The sequence below is a fragment of the Eleutherodactylus coqui genome, chromosome 6 (assembly GCF_035609145.1).
Source record: "Eleutherodactylus coqui strain aEleCoq1 chromosome 6, aEleCoq1.hap1, whole genome shotgun sequence".
Lineage (NCBI taxonomy): Eukaryota > Metazoa > Chordata > Amphibia > Anura > Eleutherodactylidae > Eleutherodactylus > Eleutherodactylus coqui.
Window position 1 is genome coordinate 211,162,324 of NC_089842.1, and position 25,263 is coordinate 211,187,586.

General features: G+C 43.1%; 1 protein-coding gene across 10 annotated transcripts in view; it reads left to right on the forward strand.

The window, feature by feature from the left end:
• GPHN (gephyrin) overlaps positions 1–25,263 on the forward strand; it is a 399,070-nt gene that overhangs the window by 242,767 nt on the left and 131,040 nt on the right. For 6 of the 10 annotated variants that reach the window (XM_066608689.1, XM_066608687.1, XM_066608686.1 and 3 more), the window contains exons 8-10: positions 8,185–8,280; positions 14,155–14,238; positions 19,608–19,703. The exons of the other annotated variants lie outside the window; for them this stretch is intronic. In XM_066608689.1, coding sequence (XP_066464786.1) covers positions 8,185–8,280; positions 14,155–14,238; positions 19,608–19,703 — 276 coding nt within the window. The remainder of the gene's footprint in view (positions 1–8,184; positions 8,281–14,154; positions 14,239–19,607; positions 19,704–25,263) is intronic. 10 annotated transcript variants of the gene reach the window in all.

Consider the following 25,263-nt stretch of genomic DNA (forward strand, 5'->3'; position numbering starts at 1 on the left):
CCAAAGAAATAAAAATCATGTTAGAATTATGGGTGGCTGCCCAAATTGGACAGAACAATCAGGTTTGACAAAAGGTTTGACAGCTTTTTTTCACATCAGACTGACTCTGTCATTCAGTACAAAAATTTTGGACTGCAGGGGGCCTCAACTTTGTTCCAGAGATTAACGGACAGAATATGGACACCCCACTGACATTATGCTTCCGCTTATTTAGACAATATAGTCATCTTTAGCTCAGACTGGTTGACACACCTGACTCGCATACAGCCAATGATGACTTGTGGGCTGCCAGTCTAATGGAGCCAATCCAAAGGGATCTCACATTGGCCTGGAGGAGGCCAAATACTTGGGTTATCTAATTGGGGGACGTGTTCTGAAGCCTCAAGGTTAAAAAAATTTAAGCAATCCAGAAGTGGCCCCGTACTGATTATTGAAAGTTTAATCCCAATTTCTTAAATATAGCTGTCCCTTGCCCTGTGTTCCAAACCAGTTTTAATTACCACAGATTTCAGAAAACAGTTCATGGCGCGAACTGATGTTTCCAGCATCGGATTGGGGGCAGTATTATCCCTGACTAGTGATGAAGCAGAACACCCAGTGTTATATTTAAGTTGTAAGCTAAAAGAATTACGCAGTTGTTGAGAAACAATACTTGGTGATTAAATGGGCTCTTGGGGCTTTAGAGTATTATCTAATAGGGAGAACATGTACGTTCATAATGGACCATACACCTCTAAACTGGATGTCGCAAAATAATTAAAAGAATACCTGAGTGACGAGGTGATTCTTGGCCCTTCAACTTTACAATTTGGCTAGAAAAGTTGCAAGGTAATGCGGATGCCCTTTCTCGAGCACATGAATGTGCTGTTTTGAGTTCTCACGCCCTGAGGAGGGGTGAAATGTGACAGGATGACAGGAGTTGTAGTGGATGGGAGGTAGATTTCACCCAGACTCCTGCCATTCTGTGAAGCAGTAGGGAGCAAGCTCACCTGCTAGCTGATTCATAAGAAGTTCCACTGGGTGTGTGTTGAAAGGGCAGAGAAAATGTGCAGTAAGTCTCTCTCTCTCTCGCTCTCTCTCTTTGCCTGGGGATTCCAGACACCCAAAGCTGTGTTTGCTAACATGGTAAAAAAAAAAAACCCCAGTTCTTACAATTAGACTTGTATTGCTTATATGGCGATGCTGGGGGGAGTAGTCCTCCAGTCGGCAGTTAGAACTATTCTTTGTAAAGTTAGAGCCGGACAGGCAAACTTTTGTTATTGTATTATTACTTAAAGTGGAGGCTGTCTGTATAGCTGAACCACAAGCTAAAGAAAAGAAACACCATCTTGAGTTTGAAAAGTCAATGTGCAAGCTGCTTGCATTGAAAGTGGGACCTGTGTAACATATATTCGCGGTAATCCCCAGCTAATTCCCTCACATATGCTTGTAACATTGGGTATTAGTGTATCTTGGAGCCACCAGGAAGAACTGGTGGAGTTCAGATTGACAGGGGGTGACGCCCCCTGTACCTGATTGGCTGCAGAGCTCAATGGGCTGCAGGTCCTGGCTGCTCAATAAACTGATGCTGCCTTCAACTGCACTCCTTCCCGAGTAGCGTGTTGTGATTTCTGACAGGGATGGAGGGTTAGGGTGAGGGAAAAGTGTAACAGTTAGGCTTAGTTGTAAAATATAAGGCTGACTGTTTTACTTACCCTAACCCTCCATCCCTGCCACAAATGGGCGAACGCTGTTTTCCCCCTGCCTCACCTCTGAGCCCTGTCCCCTGCTAAATGGTGCTTCCACCGCCGCTCCCTTTGCGGCTGAAACAGGCAGAAGAGCAGTGAGTTGTTTCCCTGCTGCGGTTTACCCAGCATCTGCAGCCTTCCGCTGCCGCAGGCAAAGCAGGCGGGAGCGGTGTCCCACTCCAGGTGCACACCGCTGTTTGCTTCTGCTCCCCCTGCTGCAGAAGCAGGTGGGAGCGCCTTCAGTGTTGCTTCGCCAGTGAAGTCCGCCGCAGTAAGCTCCCTCATCTGCTCCCCCTGCGGTCAAAGCAGGCTGGGGCGCTGTCACTCACGTCCCTGGGTCCCACTCCTCCTGCTGTCCGCTGAAGTCCGGCACAGTAGGCTCCCGGTTCTGCAGCAGGGCCGGCAGCGAACGGTGCTCGTGGACCGCCGCCGGTGAAGGAACTTTGTTGTGGGTGTGCGCAGCAGCAGCGGCCGCTGTATGCCTTTTGTATGACAGTTTAGCTTGCAGGACCTGATGCTGAAAACCCTTTGCAGCTAATCAGCATCACAGGGCGTCACTCCCCTGTCAATCTTGACTTCACCAGGAATTCCTGGTGGCGTCAAGATACAGTAATACTGTGACATTGTAGTGCAGATCACATAGACATGAACTACCTTTATTTGTGGCATTAAAGGGTTTTCAAGGACTTTTCTATTAATGGCCTATCTTTAGATAGGCTCATAAGAATCTGAGTGATTTTAGATCACTATGTGTCCCTCGTGATTTTTTTCTAATTTCAGAAAACCCCTTTAAATCCCAGAAAACGCCTTTTAATCATTTAATCATGCAGCGTTCAGTTCTGTTCATGCACATTAGGGTTAATGGTGTGGGGGGAGATATGTTGTAGTGAATGAAATTAGAGGGAAGAAATCCTGTTTTATTAGCTATTAATAAATAAGTAACTCTAGTAAAATTTCCTAAATCCTTTTTGAGAAAAAAAGTTCTGCTTTGCATGCAGTAGTGGTTTATCGCAGCACGTACCTTTCTGCATATCGCCAAAACACAGAGTGAATCCTGAGCAGGTTAGCGATAGAAAAAACTGCATCAAAGCTGCACTGTGTGACTGAGGCTGTAAATGGCTGATCTTCACTTTAATGTAACTAGAGCTTCAGCAATACATGTGACCACCAGGTGGCAGTGCAGAGCCCATCCATTAGATTTATCTTATTGTATTCTGCATATTATCTGTAGGCAGAGATTTTATATTTTTCTGCTCTTCCATGTGTCCAATCTGTTAATGGAAAATAAAATCATTGTTGCCCTAAAAGGCGATTTAGGCTATTTTAAAAAGCTTTATTTTTTTTTTTGACATGTAGACCTCGGACAGTGCAGGCTGCAATAGATGACAGATATTCTACATAGTCCAGATGTCTCCTTATTAAAAGGAGAGTAACAATATCTGCATTTATGTATGGCTGGCCTGAATGTATCTTAGCTAGGTCTGGGAGCCAGCTCTTAAAGGGTTATTCCAGTAAGAGAAAGTTATTCCCTATTCACAGGATAGGGAATAACTAACTAATCAGTGCGGGTCGGACTGTTGGGATCATCTCCAATCGCTAGAAGGAGGGTCTTGTTTCCACCTAAGAGACTGGCAAATAAATGGAGTGGCAGTGCACATGCTTAGCCACCACTCCATTTATTTCAATAGGAGCGCTCAGCTATCTCCTTTGCACCCATTAAAACGAGTGGAGCACTGGCTGAGCGTATGTGTTGCCACTGCATTCATTTGCCAGTCACTCGGGGAACACAGGACCCCCATTCTGGTGATTGCTGGTCCCAGCATTTGGACCTCCACCAATCAGCTAGTTATCTGCGATCCTGTGACTAGAGGATAACCATATCCTACTAGAATGTCCCTTTAAAGTTAGAACCCAGTAACAGCATGCTATATAGCTGGGTATGCACAGCCTAGTTGAGGAGCGATTGATTTTAAGTCTGGCCTTAAGAATCACTTGACAATAATGAAAGAGTAGTAAAATTGTAAACATGTCCATCATGCTCCCTACCATTTCTTTTCCCAGGTCATCAAAGCATAGCCTCCACTTCTCCGGTAGGCAACTCAAGACCCATCACTGCGCCAGGAGGCACAGCAGTCACCCTGACTATCCCAGTAGATACAGCCGCACCCCCCTAATTCAGTAGACAAAGGATCCCCTATTCTCTTCCCTAGTATTCGCAATAGGATTACTAACCTACCCCACTTTAGCAGATATTGCAAGTCTCCCCCAGCCCAACCCACTTTCAGTAGTCACTATTGGCCTGCTCCATTCAGTGCCACCTCTCTGTAGTCCCCACAAGAGTCTCCTCAGCGCACCCACATGGAGTCCCAGCAGTATTCCCTGCAGCCTACCTGCCATGTAATCCCAGCAGGGCTTTCTACAGAGTACTTGCACCTTTTTTTTCTTTATGCACTGAATTGGCGATTCTAAGCATTTTTGCAATAGGTTTTATCAACCTATTCTGTACATTTCTCTTACAAAACCCCTCTCTGCTGTGCAGCTAAGTAAAGACTGCACTGAGAAATCCATCTTCACCTAGCTGCTTAACAGTAGAGGGCGCTTTAGATGTGTCTGCAACAGTTCTCTGTTGAACAGCTGCAGACACAACTTTTCTGTTCCCATATACCAGTTTATGAACAAGTGTCTTTATTATATATATATTTTTCCAAGAGCCTTGTGCCCCCACTCTCTCATCATATCTGGTGTTTTTACTCCTCTCCTTCTGACATCCTGCTAATATGCCGACATTCCTGGGGGTTGTGAAGAAAAAGCCGTTCTGTTCTGCAGACAGCTTCTTCCCTAATGACACTCATCACCTGCCAAATCCAATGCACTGACAGGGGCTCATTGCATTGGGCTATGACATATATAGTAGTGTACACCCAATGTACTGAGCCCCTGTCAGTGCATCATGTCCGATGGGGAGCGGGCGGTGGCACTGTGAGTGGAGAAGGCATCTGCAGAATAGAATAGCTTCTCCTGCACAGCTCCCTGGAATGGCAGCATATGAGCAGGGCGGCAGAGGGGTGAAATACACAAGGGGGAGTGGGGGGGGGGGGGGGGGGTGGAAGATTGGTGGCACAGGACTCTTGCAAATAAATTCTATATAGTGAAGACACTTGTTAATAAACTGTCGTATTTGAACAGAACAGTTGTGTCTGCAGTTGTTCTATAGATAACAGGTGCAGACACATCTGGAGCACCCTCTACTGTTGTGCAGCTAGATCCAGACTGATTTTCCAGCACCATCTTCATCTGGCTGCATAGTAGTAAAGAGGTTTTGTAAGAATAATGTGCAGAACAGGCTGATATAACCTCTTACAAAAATGCTTAGAATTGCCTATTCTGTACATTTAAAAAGAAACGGTGTAGATACTCTTTCACCCCTTTCACTAGTTGCAGCAATTTCCCCCTACCACCACAGTGGATTAAGGTATTTTTTTAACCTAAACCACTCCTGGCTTGTCAATTAGTGTAACTGGTGGGGGCCCCCGCTATCAGAATCCCACTAATCATGTTTTGCATTCATGAGAATTTTGAAGCTCCTTAGTGTGGCTCCCAACCCTGAGCTGATCGCTGGGGGTGGGGCTGCTGGAGTGATCATTGAAGTCCAAACTTGTGGCATGTACAGAAGGAACATAGTATTGTGGTCTCCATTACCTGGTGACCATGTAGTTTCTGGTCACACTGAGACCTAGAGGTCGAATTCACGCAAGCATATGCATATTTGCGCATGCATTTGCACAGCGTTTTTATACATCAGGCATTGCAAAATAATACACACCAATGCTCTCAGCAATTGAAATGGCCAATTAGCTTAATGAGTTCAAGATGTGTTCTTTCTCTGCGCTAATATGCAGCAAAATAGAGCATGCTGAATAATTTTTTTGTGCAACAGAATTGCGCATGCCAAGTACACGCACGTGAACAAACATTGACATTTTCTGTGTATTGCATATGCAAGGTTTTCTTTTGCAAATCCGTATGCAAATATGTTCATGTGAATCCGGCCTCAGAGTGAGAGCCACTTTAGCTAATAGAGCTGATAGGGAGGTGATTGAAGAATGTAAAGGGAATGTATCATCAGAAAATATCAGTCAGGATTACAATGAGAGTTATTACTTATATTATAGGATCCAGCATTCACAAAATGTAATGGTCACAGCTCACCTCCTACCCTTCCCTGCACATTGAACATAGAGCATGCCCATGGTACTCCCCCAGAGAGGTGAATGATTCATCTTCTGACATAAGTTTCCTATGTCTTTGAATAATAACAGAGCAAAGCAACACCATCTCAAGCAAGATGGCTCCCGTAGTCATGTACAGAAAGAAAAAAATCTACAATTAAAAAATAAAAACAGATTAGAAAAGAAGAATATCTACCAATATGAATAAAAAAATAGGTGATACTAAATGTACTGTTTAAAGGGGTTGTCACATGAAGACAACCGCCATCTGTATGCCCTTTTTCCTAGATACAAAGCAGACTCAAGGCATGAATGACCAATGTTCATCATGTAATCTATCTATATCCGTTTAGTCGGAGCCACCTTTCAGACACTTCTTGGCTCAGCCCTATTCACGCAGTTCTGTTTTGTTCGTCTTCTTTCAGTTCGACCTTTGCATGTTGGTGTCGGCTTTGATAGTATCAATCCAGCGTGTTCTTTGGCAGCTGCGGTCTTGTGTTGCCGCTGACCACTCCAAGCATTATCGATGTTTCTAATGAATTAGCTCACGTTATATGACCAAAGTATGAGAGCCTGTTTCGGAATTTTGCCCTCCAATGAAAACTTTGGTTTGATGCGGTCCAGGACTGTTCTGTTCGTAATCTTGGCGGTCGAAGGAATTCGTAGGAGTTTCCTCCAGGCGGGTGACTATAAAAGAAACAAATACACCCCGCGGCTCCCCGTCGCCTCAACAAGCAGCACTATAACTTAGTTTATGTTGCTGTTCGGTGGTTACTGGTTCCCTTCTGGTGGAGATGCTCTTTAATCCCATAACGACCACTCACCATAAATGTACAGTGGGCGGTCGCTGGCGGCTGGTATATGTAGAGGATTTGGGTGCTGGCAGTTTAAGACAGCTGACACCCATCTGCAAAGGCAACGATGGAAGCTAGCTACATGAAGGAAGCTCTATAAATTTATTAATGACACATTTGTACTGGGCTGCAGAAGAAAGTCAACTTGTCGCCTTTTTTCATCGTAAACACAGTAAAAACCAACATAAAGAAGGAATGCTGCAATTGTGGTTATTTTCTATTTTTTGCTACTTAACAAATTGTAAGTTTTTCAGTCCACTATGTGGTACACTGAATATACTATTAATAAATACAGCTTTTCCCATAAAAAAAACAAGCCCCATTCTGATAATTCGACAGAAAATTAAAAAAGTTATAGCTCTTGAAAAAACATTAAAGGGTTAAAGAGGACCTGTCATGGGATAATGTCAGCAGGGCAGTTACATGGCTTTTCAGCCGTGGCCTTCTGACTCTACCCCCATTTTCTTTCATACTTGCCTCCCTTTGCCCGGATGGGCTCTTCTTTAGCTCGGCTCCTGGCATTGTCATTGTGTCAAGTAGGCGGTCCCCATCGCTCACTCTCAATGGATGACATTGAAGTTGATTGACAGTTAGAGATGAGCGAGCAGCCAAATGTTCGGGTCGTTGTTATTCAAGTCGAGCTTTTCGTAAAATTCGAGAGCTCTACTCGAGTAACGAACCCCATTGGCTACAATGGGAGACTCGAGCATTTTTGTATGTGGGACGCCGGGTGCCGAGCTTGTTTTTTTTCTCGGTTCGTCTCTCCCCCTGCCAGACAAAAAATTTCCATTGACGCGCGCTGCGGTGGGGAGAGGCCAAAACAGGCACGTCACAGCGGTGAGGAGCCAAAAACTAGGGCGAGGTCAAACACGACTTGATGCTCGTTCGAATGACGAGCACCATCGAGTATGCTAATACTTGAACGAGCATCAAGCTCGACAGAGTACTTTCGCTCAATTCTATTTACAGTTTGTCACTCAATTGAGTGTTAGCGGTGGGGGCTATCCACCTGACATATGGACAGCCGGGATAGTGTCAGTGGGGCCACAGCACCATGCCATCAGCCCTGCTGACTTTAATCTCATAACAGATCCTCTTTAAACACGCTTACAATTATGGCCTCGTTGACTAAAGCTGTCGAACAGCAAGACTATCCATGTTTCCAATAGCAACCAATTGGAGCTCAGCTTTCATTTTTCCAGAGCCGCTTGAGAGATGATTGGTTGCTATGACTAGGACAAGTCTGTTAGCTAGTTTTAATGAATGAGGCCCATTGTGTTTTGGAAACCTTCATGTCTCTGATCTGGTTTTCTGCATAAATTTCTATGTCCTTTTTGTGATCACATGCCATTTTCATTGTGTGTTGTTCATCAGACCCATCCATCCATCAGACCCTCCCGACATTCTAAAGTTCACAAGATCCCAGAACACAGTTGTTCCCACCATTCTTCCATCAATGCATCAGAAATGGTAAGAATCAATATCTACCAGTATCTTTACTGCCTGTTGTGTTCTTGAGCAGTGTTGTTGTGTTTTATAGCATTTTATGTAGAATGGGACACATTCTAATAACAAACACAGCCTCGTCCTGTATCCCAACCTCAACGAAGCGTGTGCTGAATGTCAGGCTACATTCATGGGTAAGTGTGGTATGGGGCCGAGAAACTCGCGCTTCATATCGTGCTTGCCAACGTTCGATTTTCATGGCGATGCAATGTGTTTTTGATTAAAAATCGTATTGCTTCTGTGAAATTGCAATCTTAACGCACGTATAAGGATCACAAGGGTTTCCCTTAGACTTAAGCGCAACACACTCACATGCAAATCGCATGGCATTCGAGTGCCGTGCGGTTTTACATTTTCCCCCCCCAAGGTTCGATAGGAAGCAACGGGTAATTCCTCCTGCGAGAACATGCTGCAATTTTGTTTTCCTGACATCATCACTCATGTGAATAAATCCGTTTAAAAGATGGATTTCATATTCGAGCGAGTTTTATGCACATCGCATCGCACAAAACTCGCATGCACTGCTGCAAGAAAAGGAAAAAAACTGCATATTCTATTTTGCGGCGTTCCCATGGGAGGAATCTACCTTTGTTTCATATAGGATTTTGAAAAAAAATTGCATGCAGTGCAACTTTCCCCATTGAAGTCTTTGAAAAACGCTTGTGATCTTTTCATGCGCATCAAGATTGTTATTTTTTAGAAACAATGCAATTTTTAATCAAAAACTCATCACCACGGAAATCGCACAATATCAGGCCGAGTTTCTCAGTTTAATATTGTGCTCACCCGTGTGAACGTAGCCTACAGATATGTTCACAGAGGGGGCATTCGCCGTAGGAATTCCATCCAGATTTTTTTGCAGCAAACCATTTTGGTTGAGATTTTCATTCGGATTTGCTGCTGTAGACTGATATTTTTTAAGTACATAATATAAGCTCCGTCTCCTGTGCAGAGGCATTCTTGGCCCTCCACCGGTCTCTCCTGACCTCCAGCTGCAGTGGTCATATGCCTGTGCAACATGTCTTCACTGGAGGCCAGGATGCAGGGAGCAGGCAACCTGGGAAGGCCCTTCAAAGGTGATACTTGAGCAGCTAGCTTCCCTTGCTAGCTAGAAGCCTGACAAAGCCCTTTATATCAAATGTAAAAGGAAGGACAGCAGCATTTGCCTTCTTAACCCTTACTGGGGTATTGAATGCACGCCCCGCTAGGACTGAATTCACATCCAAATGTTATCCCAGGGAAAAGCAGCAATGCAGGACAGCAAAGTCTGGTGCAAAAATTAGTATTATGACATCCAGAGATGTATCTTTATTCCTCAAATATCGTAAAAAGTGGCGACGTTTTGGCTACCACTGTAGCCTTTGTCAAGCTTTGTCAAGGCCTTCACATCTTCCATATCTTCCAATTAACTCAGCCTATTAGGGCCCACTTCCAGCAGAGTCTAATAGGCAGTTGTCATAGGCTTAGTAGACTACACTACATGAGTAATGCAGTGTTATACTGTCTTAGCAATGGAACGATCACATCCTCAAGTCCTCTTCAGGGACTTAAAAATGGTGTCAAAAAAATTCCATTTGAAAAAAAAAATTTTTGAAAAAGAAAAAACTGTCTTAAATGGTTGAAATGTAAAAACATTTTGAACACGTGATGATGGGGAACTCTATAAAAGAGCTCAAGATGTTCCTGGACGCCTTTCCTGAGCGATACAATATTATATGTTATATTCACTGATTACTTCAGAAGGGTCGGTGATCAAGGGATTATTCCGATTACCAGATTGGAGTCAGGAAGGAATTTTTTTCCCTTAGACCCCCTCTTCACAGGCGTTGCGGTATCCCGCGGCTAATCTCAGCTGTGGGAGCCGCCGCCCGGGAGCAGGAGGCGGCAGACGGTTCTCCGCAGGTCAGCCTATCTGACAGATCGGCTGACCGCGGAGAATCAGGGCAATTCGCAGCATGCTGCGAATTGACGGCCGCGAGCGGAGAATTCCAATTATTCTCTGCTCATGGACACGGGCTGGCGCTTTCCATAGCAACGCTATGGAAAGCTTCAGCCGGCTTGCATCGCCGGCGATTTACCACCGGCGAAATCACTGCTGTGGACAGGGGGCCTAAACAGGGAAAATTGGCTTCTACTTCATTGGAGTTTTTATTTTTTGCCTTCCTCTGGATCAACATTGGGGGGTTAATAGGCCTTACATACTAATTTACGATGTTAAAAAGCAACACCTAATATATATTATTGCATTCATAATGACACAAACAAGTAAAATATTTTTGCATGGTGAACGCTGTAAATTTTTTTTTTAAACTAAAAATGGGTTTTGGGGCTCTTTTTTTTTTAATTAACTCCACAGTAGGTAGCCCCAGTAAGGCCTCATGTCCACGGGGAAAATCGGGCCCGCTACGGATTCTCCATGGAGAATCCGTAGCGGGTCCCTCCTGCCCCGCGGACATTAGCGCTGAAAATAAGAATTACTCACCTCTCCGGATGCTCCGGATCTTCCCTTCTGCGCGCATGCGCCAGGCACATCCACCGGGCCGAAGAAAGAAGATCCGTCCGCGAAGAAGGGAAGACCCGTACCGTCCAGAGCAGGTGAGTTTAATTCAGGTGCGGGTCTCCCGTGGATCCGGACGGCTTCCATAGGCTTCAATAGAAACCTGCAGGAGCCGTCCCCGCGGGAGACCCGCGCTAAAATGGAGCATGTCCGGATTTTTTTCCTGCACGTGGGACCCGCGCCTATAGGAAAAAAAGTCACCCGCATGTATTTAACTACCTGCGGGTGTCTAATGCATCCCTATAGGGGCGTGGATCCGCGTGCAGGAAAAACGCTGCAGATTTTAATTCTTAATTTGCCCGTGGACATAAGGCTTAATACTAACCCCACAGTAGGTAGCCCCAGTAATACTAACCCTTCTGTAGGTAGCCGCAGTAATATTACCCCACAGTAGGTAGCCCCAGTAATATTAACGTCACAGTAGGTAGCCCCAGTAGTATTAACCACACAGTAAGTAGTCCCAGCAATACTAACCTCACAGTAGGAAGCACAGTAATATTAACCCCATAGTAAGTAGCACAGTAATATTAGCCCCACAGTAGGCAGCCCCAGTAGTATTAACCCCACAGTAGGTAGCCCCAGTAGTATTAACCCCACAGTAGGTAGCCCCAGTAAGTAGTATTAACCACACAGTAGGTAGCCCCAGTACTATTAACCCCACAGTAGGTAGCCCCAGTAGTATTAACCCCACAGTAGGTAGCCCCACAGTAGGTAGCCCCAGTAGTATTAACCCCACAGTAGGTAGCCCCAGTAGTATTAACCCCACAGTAGGTAGCCCCAGTAGTATTAACCCCACAGTAGGTAGCCCCAGTACTATTAAACCCACGGTAGGTAGCCCCAGTAGTATTAAACCCACGGTAGGTAGCCCCAGTAGTATTAAACCCACGGTAGGTAGCCCCTGTGATATTAAACCCACGGTAGGTAGCCCCTGTGATATTAAACCCACGGTAGGTAGCCCCAGTGATATTAAACCCACGGTAGGTAGCCCCAGTGATATTAAACCCACAGTAGGTAGCCCCAGTGATATTAAACCCGTGGTAGGTAGCCCCAGTGATATTAAACCCGCGGTAGGTAGCCCCAGTGATATTAACCATACAATAGGTAGCCCCAGTGATATTAACCATACAATAGGTAGCCCCAGTAATACTAATCCCACAGTACCCCAGTAGTATTAACCACACAGTAGGTAGCCCCAGTTATATTAACCCCACAGTAGCCCCAGTAGTATTAACCCCACCGTAGCTAGCCCCAGTAATAATAGCAACCCAACCCATATACTTACCTCCTCCTTGCAGTCAGCGCCACTCCTCCTCTTCTCTGCGCTGATCCCAGGTGCACACTGATGTTAGTGTGTGCGCCTGGAACGTTTCTTCCTTTGTCCTGTCCTGCGAAACTAAGGAGGAGATTTTCAGAGGAGAAGGATCCCAGCTGCAGACTGATGTCAGAGTATGCAGCGGGATCAGCATCGTTGCGTGATTACTGGTGGGGAGCCCCTGACTGTCGCTCGCGGAGCCCAGTTTGGGAACCACTGGTCTAAGGGGTATGTTCACACGGTTGGTTTGTGGCAGGGATTCCACATCGAATTCCCGGTAAACCCGTATACCCTACATGTCCTATTTTTTTTAATGGGAAGCTGTACAGTGTGGGTTTAAAAATCCACATGTAGAAAAAATGATATGACATTTTGTTTCTTGTCATGGAATTCATTGAGAAGATCTAAATCCACATGCGGATCTGCAACAAATCCAATTGCAAAGCCACAGATTTTAAAGTGGAATCGGCATGGTAAAATCCAACGCAGATTCCACCGTCAGCTTTCTGCTGGACTCACTTCTAGCTTTGGCTCAAAAAACATCCTGAAAGACTGCGGCGGTATTTTTTTCAAAATACTCTGTACGTGATGCCAACCTAAGATGGCTTGTCTGGGATTAGAAACAAACTAACATTGCGTATGACTTGCGGGTTTTGTGTCATTGCTTAGTGACAGTGCGGGAATTACAAACATTGAAAAAAAACGGTACTGTGCCTGACCGATGGCGAGATGCCATGGTCATACACCATTCAGAAATAGCAGGGTTGCCAGATGGGCTCACAGCTGGAATCCACTGCGGGCCTCCCACGTACAGAATCCAGTCTTCCTGTGTGAGCCCGGCCTTAGGCTAGGCTTCCACTGTGCAGTATACGTATGTATCTGACCACCCCACCCAATGCGGACAATGACCACACAATTTCCTGGTTGAAGGACATTGTGTGCAAAATTGTGCGGTCCATGTTCTTTCCCATTATCTGAGTAGAATTCTACGCAGTGGTTGTTGTGAATACGCAGTGTATTCATGGACCAAAATATGCTGATTTCCAAACACGCTGCATATTTACACACGTAAAAACTGCACAAATTCCATTAATTTTGTACGTAAATATGCAGAGAATATGCAGGTTTCCTGCATATTTACAAATATTCATTGATTAGGGTATTTCAGTGCATAATACGCACCAAGATAGGACATTTTTTTTAACGCAGCTGAAAGTCGTGTGAAAAATACGCGACTATGAATGGAACCCATTGAAATCACTGTTGCTCCTAAAGCATAGGAGTGTAGTCCCATTTACCATGTAAAGGTACTTTTACTCTTTAGTTTGACTTTTAAAGGCCCATTTACACGAAGCAACGAACACTCAAAAATTACTAAAAAGCGATCGTTTGAGCGATAATTGTTGGGTCTAAACATGCGCCCATCGTGCACTGCTAGCTGATCGTTAAATTCAAGCCAGCCTAAAAATCGTAGTGCGGTCTTATCAGGACCGCACACTGAGTTCTCCACGGGTAGTGCTGATAGCATTGTTTCAGCTATTTAACCCATCGGAGAACAAAGGAGCTGAATGCAGATAAGAGCCCTTCTGCCGACTCCTGCTCCCGGGCGTCGGCTCTTGTGGCAGAGATTCACCACAGGATACCTCAACTCCCATAGACAGGCAGCCTAAGACAATAACTTTTTAATGGCTTAAGATAAGGTAAGGTTCTGAGCCTACTATCACAATCAAGGTAAAGTTTGCCCCAGCTGTATGTACATAGCAGAGATAAGATAATGTGGTAACTTTTCTTGATGCCCTATGGAAACCAAACATTCTGCAGCTTCATTCCAGTTGTGTTTAACCATTTAGAGTTCTGATTTCACCAATTTCATTTTTTTTTCTTGTCTGAATCCCATTGGTGTGCTGTATATTTCTGTGGTGCTTTGTGATCATGCGCCTCCATCAGTTCATTGTGTGTTGTTCATTAGACCCATCCCAGCATTCCTCATCAAGACAAGGGTCACAGGATCCACAGTTGTTCCCATCATGCTTCCATCAGTGCCGCGGCAATGGTAAGAATCACTTGGCATTATGTGTAGTCACCTTTCCTTAAAGCCTTTTTTCCACGGACAACGCTTATCACTTATGACATGTACTGGCTATCTCGATCTATTCTATAGAGTTTTAATGTAGTTGCAATGCACATGCCCAACCATTGCTCTATGCAACGGGGCACACTTTCTGTCACGGAGCACTGGGGTAGGAGGGGTATATTACCTATAGTTGTTTTTCTTTGGCGCCCCTCAGATCTATCATGTTTAGGTCCTGTTTATGGCCATCCAAAGTGGCTGCAGCAGTTATCTAACTATCTAATACACCCTGCGCACTGCTCTCGAATTGGCCAGTGCTGATTACATAAGCAGCTTTGGCCAATCAGAGAGCAGGTGCAAAGGATTACGTAGTCTGAAGATTGTCTGCCATCTTGGATAACCGGAATCGGGGGATTGGAGGCATGGCAAAATAACTGCAGGTATTTTTGTCAGAATTCTGTCCTGAAACCAGAGGGTCTTCTTAACTATCATTATATACAGTACTAGCTGATATACCTGGCTTCGCACGAGTTAATTTGATACAGGTGTTTACATGTTGTTCGCACGGAGAATTTTATAAAGTTGAGGTTACTTTAGAGGAATTGAGGAATAAAATAAGAATACACAGAGGAGCAATAGATTCTCCTCAGGCTGCATGTATCGATGTCCCTTTGCAGAATGTGCCACCCTCCCACTTTCCTCATTTAGGATCTAAAGAAGGCTTGTTCCAAATTTCACGCTTGTACGACAACAGGATGTTACATTACATAGGGGTGCACTTACTTTTGCAATTAACATTGAATAATCGAGTTGTGACCCCTTAACGTTTCCTATTTAGGACCTTACTTATCCTATTTAGGACCTAAAAAATGCTCGCACCAAATTTTACGCATGTACAACACTGGGAAGTTACATTACATAGGGGTGCACTTATTTTTGCAATTAACATTGAATAATCGAGTTGTGGCCCCTTTACTTTTCCTATTTAGGACTTAAAGAATGTTCCTGCCAAATATCATGTTTGTACGACACCGGGAAGTTAGAGAATTAGTGGCAAGTGAGTCAGTCACTGAGGGCTTTCACAGACAGACAGATGGATATGCTTAATAGCAACTTGTTACTATGCACAAACTCCTGTCATGTCTGCTTTAGTATTATATTTCCCATGAAATAATGTTTTACATACTGAAATTCTGCTTTTTCTCTGTCATTCCTTCTGGAAACGTATAAATAGATTGGTATCATTCATAGTAACATAGTATGTAAGGCCGAAAAAAGACATATGTCTATCCAGTTAAGTCTATTACCCCCAATGTTGATCCAGAGGAAGCAAAAAAAACCCCAATGAAGTAGAAACTAAATTTCCCCATTTAAGCGATAAAAAATTCCTTCTTAACTCCAATCTGGCAATCAGAATAATCCCTGGATCACCGACTCTTCTGAAGTTATTAATGATTCTAACATATAATATTGTATCGCTCAAGTAAGACATCCAGGCCCCTCTTGAACTCTTGTATCGAAATCCTCAGGCAGAGAGTTCCATAGTCTCACTGCTCTTACAGTAAAGAACCTCCTATGTTGGTGTAGAAACCTTCTTTCCTCTAGATGTAGAGGGTGCCCCCTTGTCAGAGTACTGGGTATAAATAGATGATGGGAGAGATCTCTGTCTTGTCCCCTGGTATATGTATACATAGTTATTAGGTCGCCCCTCAGCCGTCTTTTTCTAAACTAAATAACCCTACTTTTGATAACCTCTCTGGGTATTGTAGTCCGCACATTCCATTTATTACTTTGATTTGCCTGCCTTCGTACCCGCTGATATGTCCTTATTGAGTACCAGTGCCCAAAACTGTACACAATAGTCGATGTGTAACCTGACCAGTGATTTGTAAAGAGTAAGAACAATGTTCTCATCATGTGCCCCTAGACCTCTTCTGATGCACCCCATGATCCTATTTGCCTTGACAGCAGCTGCCTGGCACTGTTTGCTCCAGTTAAGCATACAGTTTATTAAAATCCTCAAGTCCTTTTCCATGTCAGTGTTACCCAGTGGTTTCCCATTTAGTGTGTAATGGTGACGTGTATTTCCTCTGCCCACGTGCAGAACTGTACATTTATCAGTGTTAGACCGCATTTGCCACTCCCCCCCCCCCCCCAACTTATCCAGATCCTCTTGCAATCTCCTTGTGTCCTCTTTTATGTTAATTTCTTTACATAGTTTTGTGTCATCTGCAAATATTGATATTTTACTGTACAAACCTTCTACCAGGTCATTAATAAATATATTAAAAAGAATAGGACCCAATACTGCCCTCTATAGTGCCCCAATAGTAACGGTGACCCAATCAGAATATGTACCATTAATAACCAACCTCTGCTTTCTATCACTGCCCAGTTACATACCCACTTACACACATTCACGCCCAGATCAAGCATTCTCATTTACCCACAATGGAAATCAGACTTAGCAGCCTGTAGTTTCCAGGCTTACTTCTTCACCACTTTTTGAATATCATCATCACATTTGCTAAGCACCAATCCAATGAAACAGATCCCAAAACTATTGAGTCCTTAAATGTAAGAAACAGCGATCTGTCTATCACACTACTTAATTCCCTTAAAACCCGGGGGTGTATGCCATCGGGGCTCGGTGATTTGTCTATTTTAAGACTGCTCTGTGCTTCTTCCTGGGTTAGACGGGGGACATTTAGTGGAGAGTTTACATTATCATGCTGCAGCTCATCTGACATTTCATTTTCCACTGTGAATACACTGGAGAAAAAACTATTTAATAAATTAGTATTTTTCTCATCACCCTCTACAATTTTTCCTACATTATTTATTAAAGGGCCAACACTTTCAGTATTAATCTTTTTACTACTAATATCGTTGAAGAACAGTTTAGGGTTAGTTTTACTCTCCTTGGCAATAAGTCTCTCTGTCTCCATCTTTGCTGATTTTATCTGATTTTTGCATCATTAATTTTTTCCTTTAGGTTTTTAGTGCTTCATCCCTGCCTTCTTGTTTTAGTAATATAAATGCTTTATTTTTGCTGTTTATTGCTCCCTTTACATTTTTATTAAGCCACATTGGCTTTCTCCTATTAAGTCTATTATTCCTGTAAGGTATAAACCGATCACCGTAAGTAATTAGGATGTTTTTATATTTATGGTCTGCACTCTTGTTTTTGGGGATATTGTCCCAGTCAATAAGGTTAAGGCCATCACTAAGATGATTGAACTTGGCCTTCCTAAAGATTAGTATTTTTGTAGGTCCTCTATAAAACTTTCTCTTGAAAGACAAGCTGAAATTTTTTATATTATTGTCACTATTTCCCAGGTGCCCCCCAACCTACACCCGTGTTATTCTGTCAGGTCTGTTGGTTAATATTGAGTCCAAAATGGCCTTGTCATTATCAAATGGGTGTCTCTCCACATTGTCTGGTACTGTCAGCGTTAATTGGAGAGTGTGAGCATATAGGAACACACCCTAAAGTGGTTACACACATTCGTCTATTTAGTTATACATTTTTAAGAGGAATAACAAAGGAAAGGCGCAATAGAGTTCAAAGAGAAATATGCTCTAGAATAGGTATTTATAATTCTTACAGCTACATACACTTGAACTCAAGCCCAGAAGGGAGTTCTCCTATTAGAGACAAGCTTTTCAGAAAGTGGCCCCCAAGATGATCCCCTTATCTCCCCAGATTTCATTCCCGGTATCCTTGACAAACCGCTGATTTTGCCGGGGTAATATATGAATGGCTCCATGTTCATCAGAATGGGGACTGATCTTACAGAGTGGCTTTCTGTTCTGGTTCATTCTGATGCCCCTATGCAGTGTATTCTTGGGACAACTCCTTAATTCTGCTGATCATTGGATCATCCGACTTCAAGGATCACAAATTATCTTAGCCATAAGTGTTGAAACCCATTACAATCTTGAAAACCTTTTAATTGACCCTTAAGGACATTTCTGCATAGTGAGTCAAGCCTCATCAGTCCCCCCCCCCCCCATACTGGGGTAATGCCCTGGTTGGCTTATATCCGAACAGCATTATGTTACACCCATAGGGAGGAATTCCTAAAATACTTTATGCCAAAACTCTGGCATTAAAAAGTCAAAAATTTTTTGCAAGTTCCACTTGCTCCAAAATTTTTAACTGTTGTGCTTTTTTATGCAGGCTCTCGACACTTTTCTAAAAGTAGGCGGGACTTGCAGGAGGTGGTGGGGAAACCCATGACCTGACAAACTCACAAAAAATGTTCATAATTTGAAAGAATAGCAGGTTTTTCCTGGCATAGATTTTAGTAGGTGCCTCCTATTACATTTGGCGCACCTTAATCCATCGTCTGTTGACCAAGTGCAGTGTATAAAAAAAATGAAACTGCGTACAGTAATTGAACTAAGCATAAAGTCTACAAAAATGTATGGGGATATAGATGCTGGTATTGCTTTTGTATACTTGCTGTACATTATTATTACTATATGGGTTTTTTAGCACACACAAACAGAAATTAACACAGTAAGGCTAATTTCACATGGCAAGCACAATGTCAGGCCCAATGTCACAGTCGTGCACGTGCGATGTTCCGGCAGATGCGAGGTGTTTTGTGTCAATCCTCCGGCGCAGCTTTCAATCACGGCAGAGGGATCGGCAAGTGTTTCCCATTGTTTTCAACGGGAAACCTTGCATTGCACTTGCGTGCAATGTGTTTTCTGCCCCTATTCATAACAACGGGCAATGCGTCCCGAGGGAACGGCCAGAGGTAGACATGCTGCAAATTTGACGGCAAAAGAATTGGGTTCATATTCGTGCAAGATTTGTGCGTCTCACATTGCACAAAAGTCACGTGATTTTCACGACCGTGTAAAAGCGGCCTTATGAAGAAGGAACCACAGATCATCCAAGAAAAACTGAAATGCAAGCACAGCCAAATAATGCTGACACATTAGTGAAAAGATGAAAACCTAGAAGTTCTACAAGTTTTCTACAAGTTATGACACCAGAGGTTAGCGTTTCTTCTCGCTTCACTCGTCCTGATGCATTGCAGCTCAAAGGACCCTAGGCGTTAACACCCCCCTTCCCGCACACACACCTAGTGGTTATAAAAGGTAGCTGAAGTTTTAGAACAATGTGGAATGGTACTGTATTATAGGCCAAATCATCAATACTGCTATGAATAGTGACTGCTACTTTGTGGACCCCGAATCATCAGTCGCCATATCATCATATATTTAATTGGATTGACACCATGCATGCTTTGTGTTTTTTTCCTCCTTTTGTTATGTTCTGTAAGATGCTCCTCTGTCATGCTCACATGCATAGTTCATTGTATGTTGTCTGTTAGATTCATCCACCCTGCACCAACCTTGCTGAAATCATGGCAAAAGGTCATTCTCCTGTCCCAAGATTCCATCAAACTCCAACCAGTGCTGAGGACCTGGTAAGAACAATGTCACTAACAGGGACACTAATTCTAACCACTACTAATGACTGCATTCAATAATGAACCAATACCGTATGTGTGTATGTAGACTGATAGTGATACAGCAGTATATAGAACATATAAAAGGATGTCAAAATGTAATGTACCCTCATAATCAAACACCAGATATTCTAATTTAAAGATGCCAGGTCCACTGGCATATAGCGGTAGCAGGCATAATTGGCAATTCGACAATTCCTACCCGCAGGAACACCAAAAACAGGCTCTTTGGGGTAAATTTGCATGAGGCCCGTCCCCTTTCTGGTTGTTTTCTGAGGCCGTAACAACTACAGTAGCGGGTAGTACCCACAGCTGGCCACCTTTTTCTTATAGCATCTACGTACATAACTTATCTTCTAGAGCGGTGTTTCTCAACTCCAGGCGTCAGTTACCCCCATCTGGTCATTTTTTAAGGATTTCCTTAGTATTACACAGGCAATGTTTTATTTATTAGTTATTGTCAGTGACTCCGATATTACCACAGGTTTTTCTCTATAGGATATCCTCAAATCATGACTTGTTTTGGGGGGAACTTGAAGACTGGGGTTCGAAAAACATTCCTCTACACCAATGCTTCTCAAACTGTGAGGTGCCCCATATTTGTTGGTGAGGTGCAGCCAGATAGGCAGTTTTCACGTATGTGATTGTAAGGGGCAGATAAGGAAGATGGAACAATACCTCTGCAGCGCCACCTATTGGATGGCAGCATTTCTTCATATAAATGCTTGACCCTTTATACAGGTCTGTTAAGCAAGGATTGTACAGAGAATGTACAAAGGATTGAGCATTGATTTGAAGTAATGCTGCCATCCAATAGGTGGCACTGCAGGGGTATTGTTCCATCTTACTTATTTGCATATATTTCCCAGAGGAGCATGGATGGCTTTATAAGTCTCTCCTCACTTACCTTCTTGGTGCTCTTCCTAAGGAGAGATGTTACACCTCTTGACCCCCTGTAGGGGGCAGTTCACAATCTTTTTTTTTTGTAAGTCCCTAGATTCTATTCCAGTGTTATGTCTGAAAACTGGATTCAAACAGAACCATAGCCTTCCGTTGCTCAGAGACCAATAAACGTTTCTGTTTGAGAGGTTTCTTTTAATTTCTCGTATTTTTTGCTTGTTTTTTTTTTGCTTTTATTTTTTTCTTAGACTCGTTCAATTTTTTTTTGCAGGACGAATTGTATTTTCCAAATATTCCATTTAATGAACCACGTAAAGCACAGAAAAACTTTAAAAAGTGCAACGAAATAGAAAAAAACCCTCAATTTTTCAATTCGTGTGGGATTGTTTTTAGTCACCATGCATCAAAACATGTTAACTTTATTCTGTGGGTCAATACGATTACGGCGATACCAAATTTATGTATATTTTGTTATTGTACTATTTTTTAAAAGTTGTTTTTAATTGCTTTCTGTCGCCTTCTTTTGGCTGCCATAACTTATTTATTTTTCCATTAATGGGATTGTGAAAAGGCTTGTATTATTTGCTGAACAACCCTCAGTTTGTATTGACACCACTTTGGTGTACATATGACTTTTTAATAGATTTTTTTATAACATATTTTCTTGTGGACAAAGTGACCAAAAAAGCATAGTTTTGGCATTGTGTATTTTTTTTCTGACTGTGTTCACTGTGCGGGATAAAGATTAGTTTTTTTAATAGAATGGACTTATATGGAAGTTAATGCCACATTGTTGTTTTTGTTAAAAATGGGAAAGGTTTTTCTTTGAACATGCATTTTTGTTTTTTATAATTAAATAAACTTTTTTTTAGTTCTTATAGGACACTTAAACTAGCAAGCATCTGATCGCTTATATAATATACTGCAATACTTTGGTATTGCAGTATAAGGTATTTTTACAGGCAATCTATTAATACATGCCACAAGCACATCTTTATAGGCAGAAATAAGACCTTGGGCTGTCATTTCACCCAATCTGTACCCTGCGATCTCTCTCTCTTAGGGAAGGGCATTCAGAAGACAGAGGGAGCTCACAACCTTTCTTGGGCCATTTAAATGGTTCACAGCAGTAATTGGAGTTATCTCCACTCACAGCTGTTGTGGTTGGATGTCCGCTATCAAAGACAGCTGGCATCTGGGGGCTCAGTTTCTGGGCTGCACACAAACCATGCTGCCAGAACACAAACATACATGCCCTAAGGCTGTTCCCACACATGCGTTCACAAAATGTTGTGTTCGAAATTGTGGCATTTTAGCGTGATTTTGTTTGGTTTTCGAACGCATTGTACAGTGTTTGAGAGCATTTTTTAATGCACTGCATCATTGTGATGGGTCATGAGGTGCACTAAAACGCCCTAAAATAGAGCAGACAGCATTTAAAAAATTGTTGCATTAAAAACTTTGCGTTCCAGTGCAGGTCTGCGAAGCCCCATAGAAATTAATGTGAGCGTTGTAAAAGTAATCTTTATTTTATATAGCGCCAACATATTCTGCAGTGCTTACAAGATGGGAAACAGAAACAAAACCATGGTTACATTAAGTAATCAATTGATGGAAACAGTAGGGGTGAGGGTCCTGCTCCAACGAGCTTACATACTACAAATAATGGAGTGGTACAGAAGGTAAAGGGGCTGGAGATGTGCACGGTATGGCGAGGTGGAGAGTGAGGGATGCTATACACATAGACAATGGTTAGACTTGAGCTGTGTGGTGGTTGAATGAGTAGGACTACAGGGGGCGGTTGATGGCGGCTAGCAGGAATTCCAGTCAGTAGGACAGGGAGTATGTTATCAGGTGGAGTATAAAGTGGTTTAGAGGATATGGTATGCTTCACTGGAGAGGTGCGTTTTTAGAGCACGCCTGAAGTTGTGCGAGTCAGGGATTGCCCAGATAGCGTTGGGTAGAGCGTTCTAGAGGACTGATGCTGCTCTGGAGAAGTCTTGGAGGCAAGAATGAGAGGTTTGAATTAAAGAGGCAATTAATCTGTTGTAGTTAGCGGAGCAGAGGGCAGGGACTGGGTGGTGGATTGAGGTGAGGGAGGCAATGTAGGGCGGCGTGGTGCTATGGAGAGCTTTATGGTTGAAGGTAGTGATTTTGAATTGAATTCTGTATTTGACGGGCAGCCAGTGCAGTGACTGGCACAGGGCAGAGGTGTTGGAGTAGTGGCTGGACAGGAAGATCAGGATGGATTTGAGAGGGGAGAGTCTGGCGCGGGGGAAGACTGTCAGAGGCGAGGTGCAATAATCGAGCAGAGACTGCATGAGGGCAGTAGTGAGCATTTTTAGCGTGACCACGGTGAGAAAAGGACGGATTCTTGCGATGTTCTTGAGGTGCAGCTGACATGTTTGGGCAAGATATTGGATATAGGGGGTAAAGGAGAGATCGGAGTCAAATATAACCCCAAGACAACGGGTGTGTTGGGAGTTATTGTGGTGACACACACTGAGATGGAGATGTCAGGATGAGGTCTGTTAGCAGAGGGCGGAAACACCAGTAGATCCATTTTTGAGAGGCTCCGTTTTAGGTAGAGAGAAGACATGGTGTTAGAATCAGACTCTTGGACCAGATGACCCTGGAAGTCCCTTCCCACTACCATTCTATGACAGCAGACAGACAATCGGTGGCATTCTGGAGAAATGCTGCTATGATGTCACTGGAGGAGGTGTATATCTGGGTGTTGTCAGCATAGAGGTGGTACTCATAGCCAAGTCTCCTGATGGCATGTCCAATAGAGGCTGTGTAGACGGAGAAGAGGAGGGGGCCGAGGACCGAGCCCTGGGGGACCCCAACAGCAAGAGGAAGAGGAGGGAAGGTAGAGCCAGTAAAGGAGACACTGAAGGAGCGGTCAGAGAGGTAGGGGGAAAACATGGAGAGAGCAGTGTCCTTTAGGCTGATGAGTTTGTCGTCAGCAGTGTCAAATACTGCAAATTGATCGAGGAGGATCAGTAGGGCGTAGTCACCACTACTGTGATTAGCTCGGCTTTTAAAACACTGCGCTAATTGGAGTAAAAAGCGTGCTGTGTGAGAGCAGCCTTAGCATTAAGGGGTTCAAATGAGAAGTGAATGACCCCTCAGCTGCAAAGTCTTTTTTGTTTTTTCAGCAATCTTTGGTTTATCAACAATCAACATCATTTACGGATTCTGACTCCTCAAGAAGTGATGACAAAAATGTACTCCTTGGTCTGTTTCCACTCTATGGTGTACATCTCATCACAGTATGTTCTCATGGCATATATTGATTCTGCTACAAAATATGCATCAAAATACAGTTACAATATGTGTCCTCTTGATTTGCAACGGAAAACAGTGTCCCTGTCTTCACAATGTATTTTTTTCCTGACATGTATTTTAAAATATGTATCACGGGCAAAAAAAAGTGACAACTCACTTCTATTTTTGTTTTACATGTTGGTTTTGCCATAGAAATCAATAGAATGTCAAAATACACCAAATGTGTGAAAACAGAGAGTGATCTGGTGAACATACTGGTGATCTCCATCTGTTACCCTGGTGGCTCTCCACTGGTGATCACTGAACAACAATGCATTGCCGTGCCCGCTCAGTCCCAATAAAAGCTCTTACTCCTGCCAGGTGCATCGGCCATGGAATAGGTTGTCTGTTGGTGTCACGGGGACAGCCATTAATTCTCTGGAATCCTATATATTCCACAGAATTGTAAAGTAGATTACGGCCACAATGCATATGTTTCTGAACACAGGACAAACAGGGGTACCCATTTTGGGGTGAACGTCTTCATTCATATGTGTGCTGTACAAAAACAACTGTTTTAGAATTAACACAATTTCCCCCCCAAAATCTTGAAAATCTAGATTCATTCAAAAACTGTGGGGTCAAAATACGCAGTACGCACCTAGATAAACTCGTTAAGGGGTCTAGTTTTCAAAATGGGGTCACTTGTGGGGGTTCTCCATCGTTTTGGTCACTTAAGGGCTCTACAAGTGTTTAATAGGGCCTAAATCTCCTTCAAGCAAAATTTCTGTTTTGAAAGCCAGCGGCTGCTCCTTTCGGTTTGGGCCCGGTTGTGCATCCAGACATAATACTAGGGCCACAATGGGTATGTTTCTGAGCATTGGACAAACAGGGGTATCCATTTTGGGGTGTAAATCCTAATTTTCATGTGCACTATAGAAAAAAGTCCTGTCTTAAAATGACATTTTTTTTTCTTTCTCTAAATTGCATTGACTCCTAAAAAAAAAACTGTGGGGTCAAAATACTCCTGACACCCCTCAGTGAATATATTAAGGGTGTAGTTTTTAAAATGGGGTCATTTGTGGGGGTATCTATCATTTTGACATCTGTGAGCCTTTGCAATCTTGGCTTGGTGCAGGAAAACAGTGTTCCTCAAAATGCTGAAAAGTAATGTTAAATTTGTACGGCTCCTAAATGGTTAAAAAAAAAAAATGAACGTTTTTCAAATTTGTGTCCAGAATAAAGTAAACAGATAGAAATATATATATTTCTATGTATGTCTTATCAAACGTTTGTACAGTATGTTTGCACATATTTGAGATATTGCAATTGAAAATGTGAAAAAATG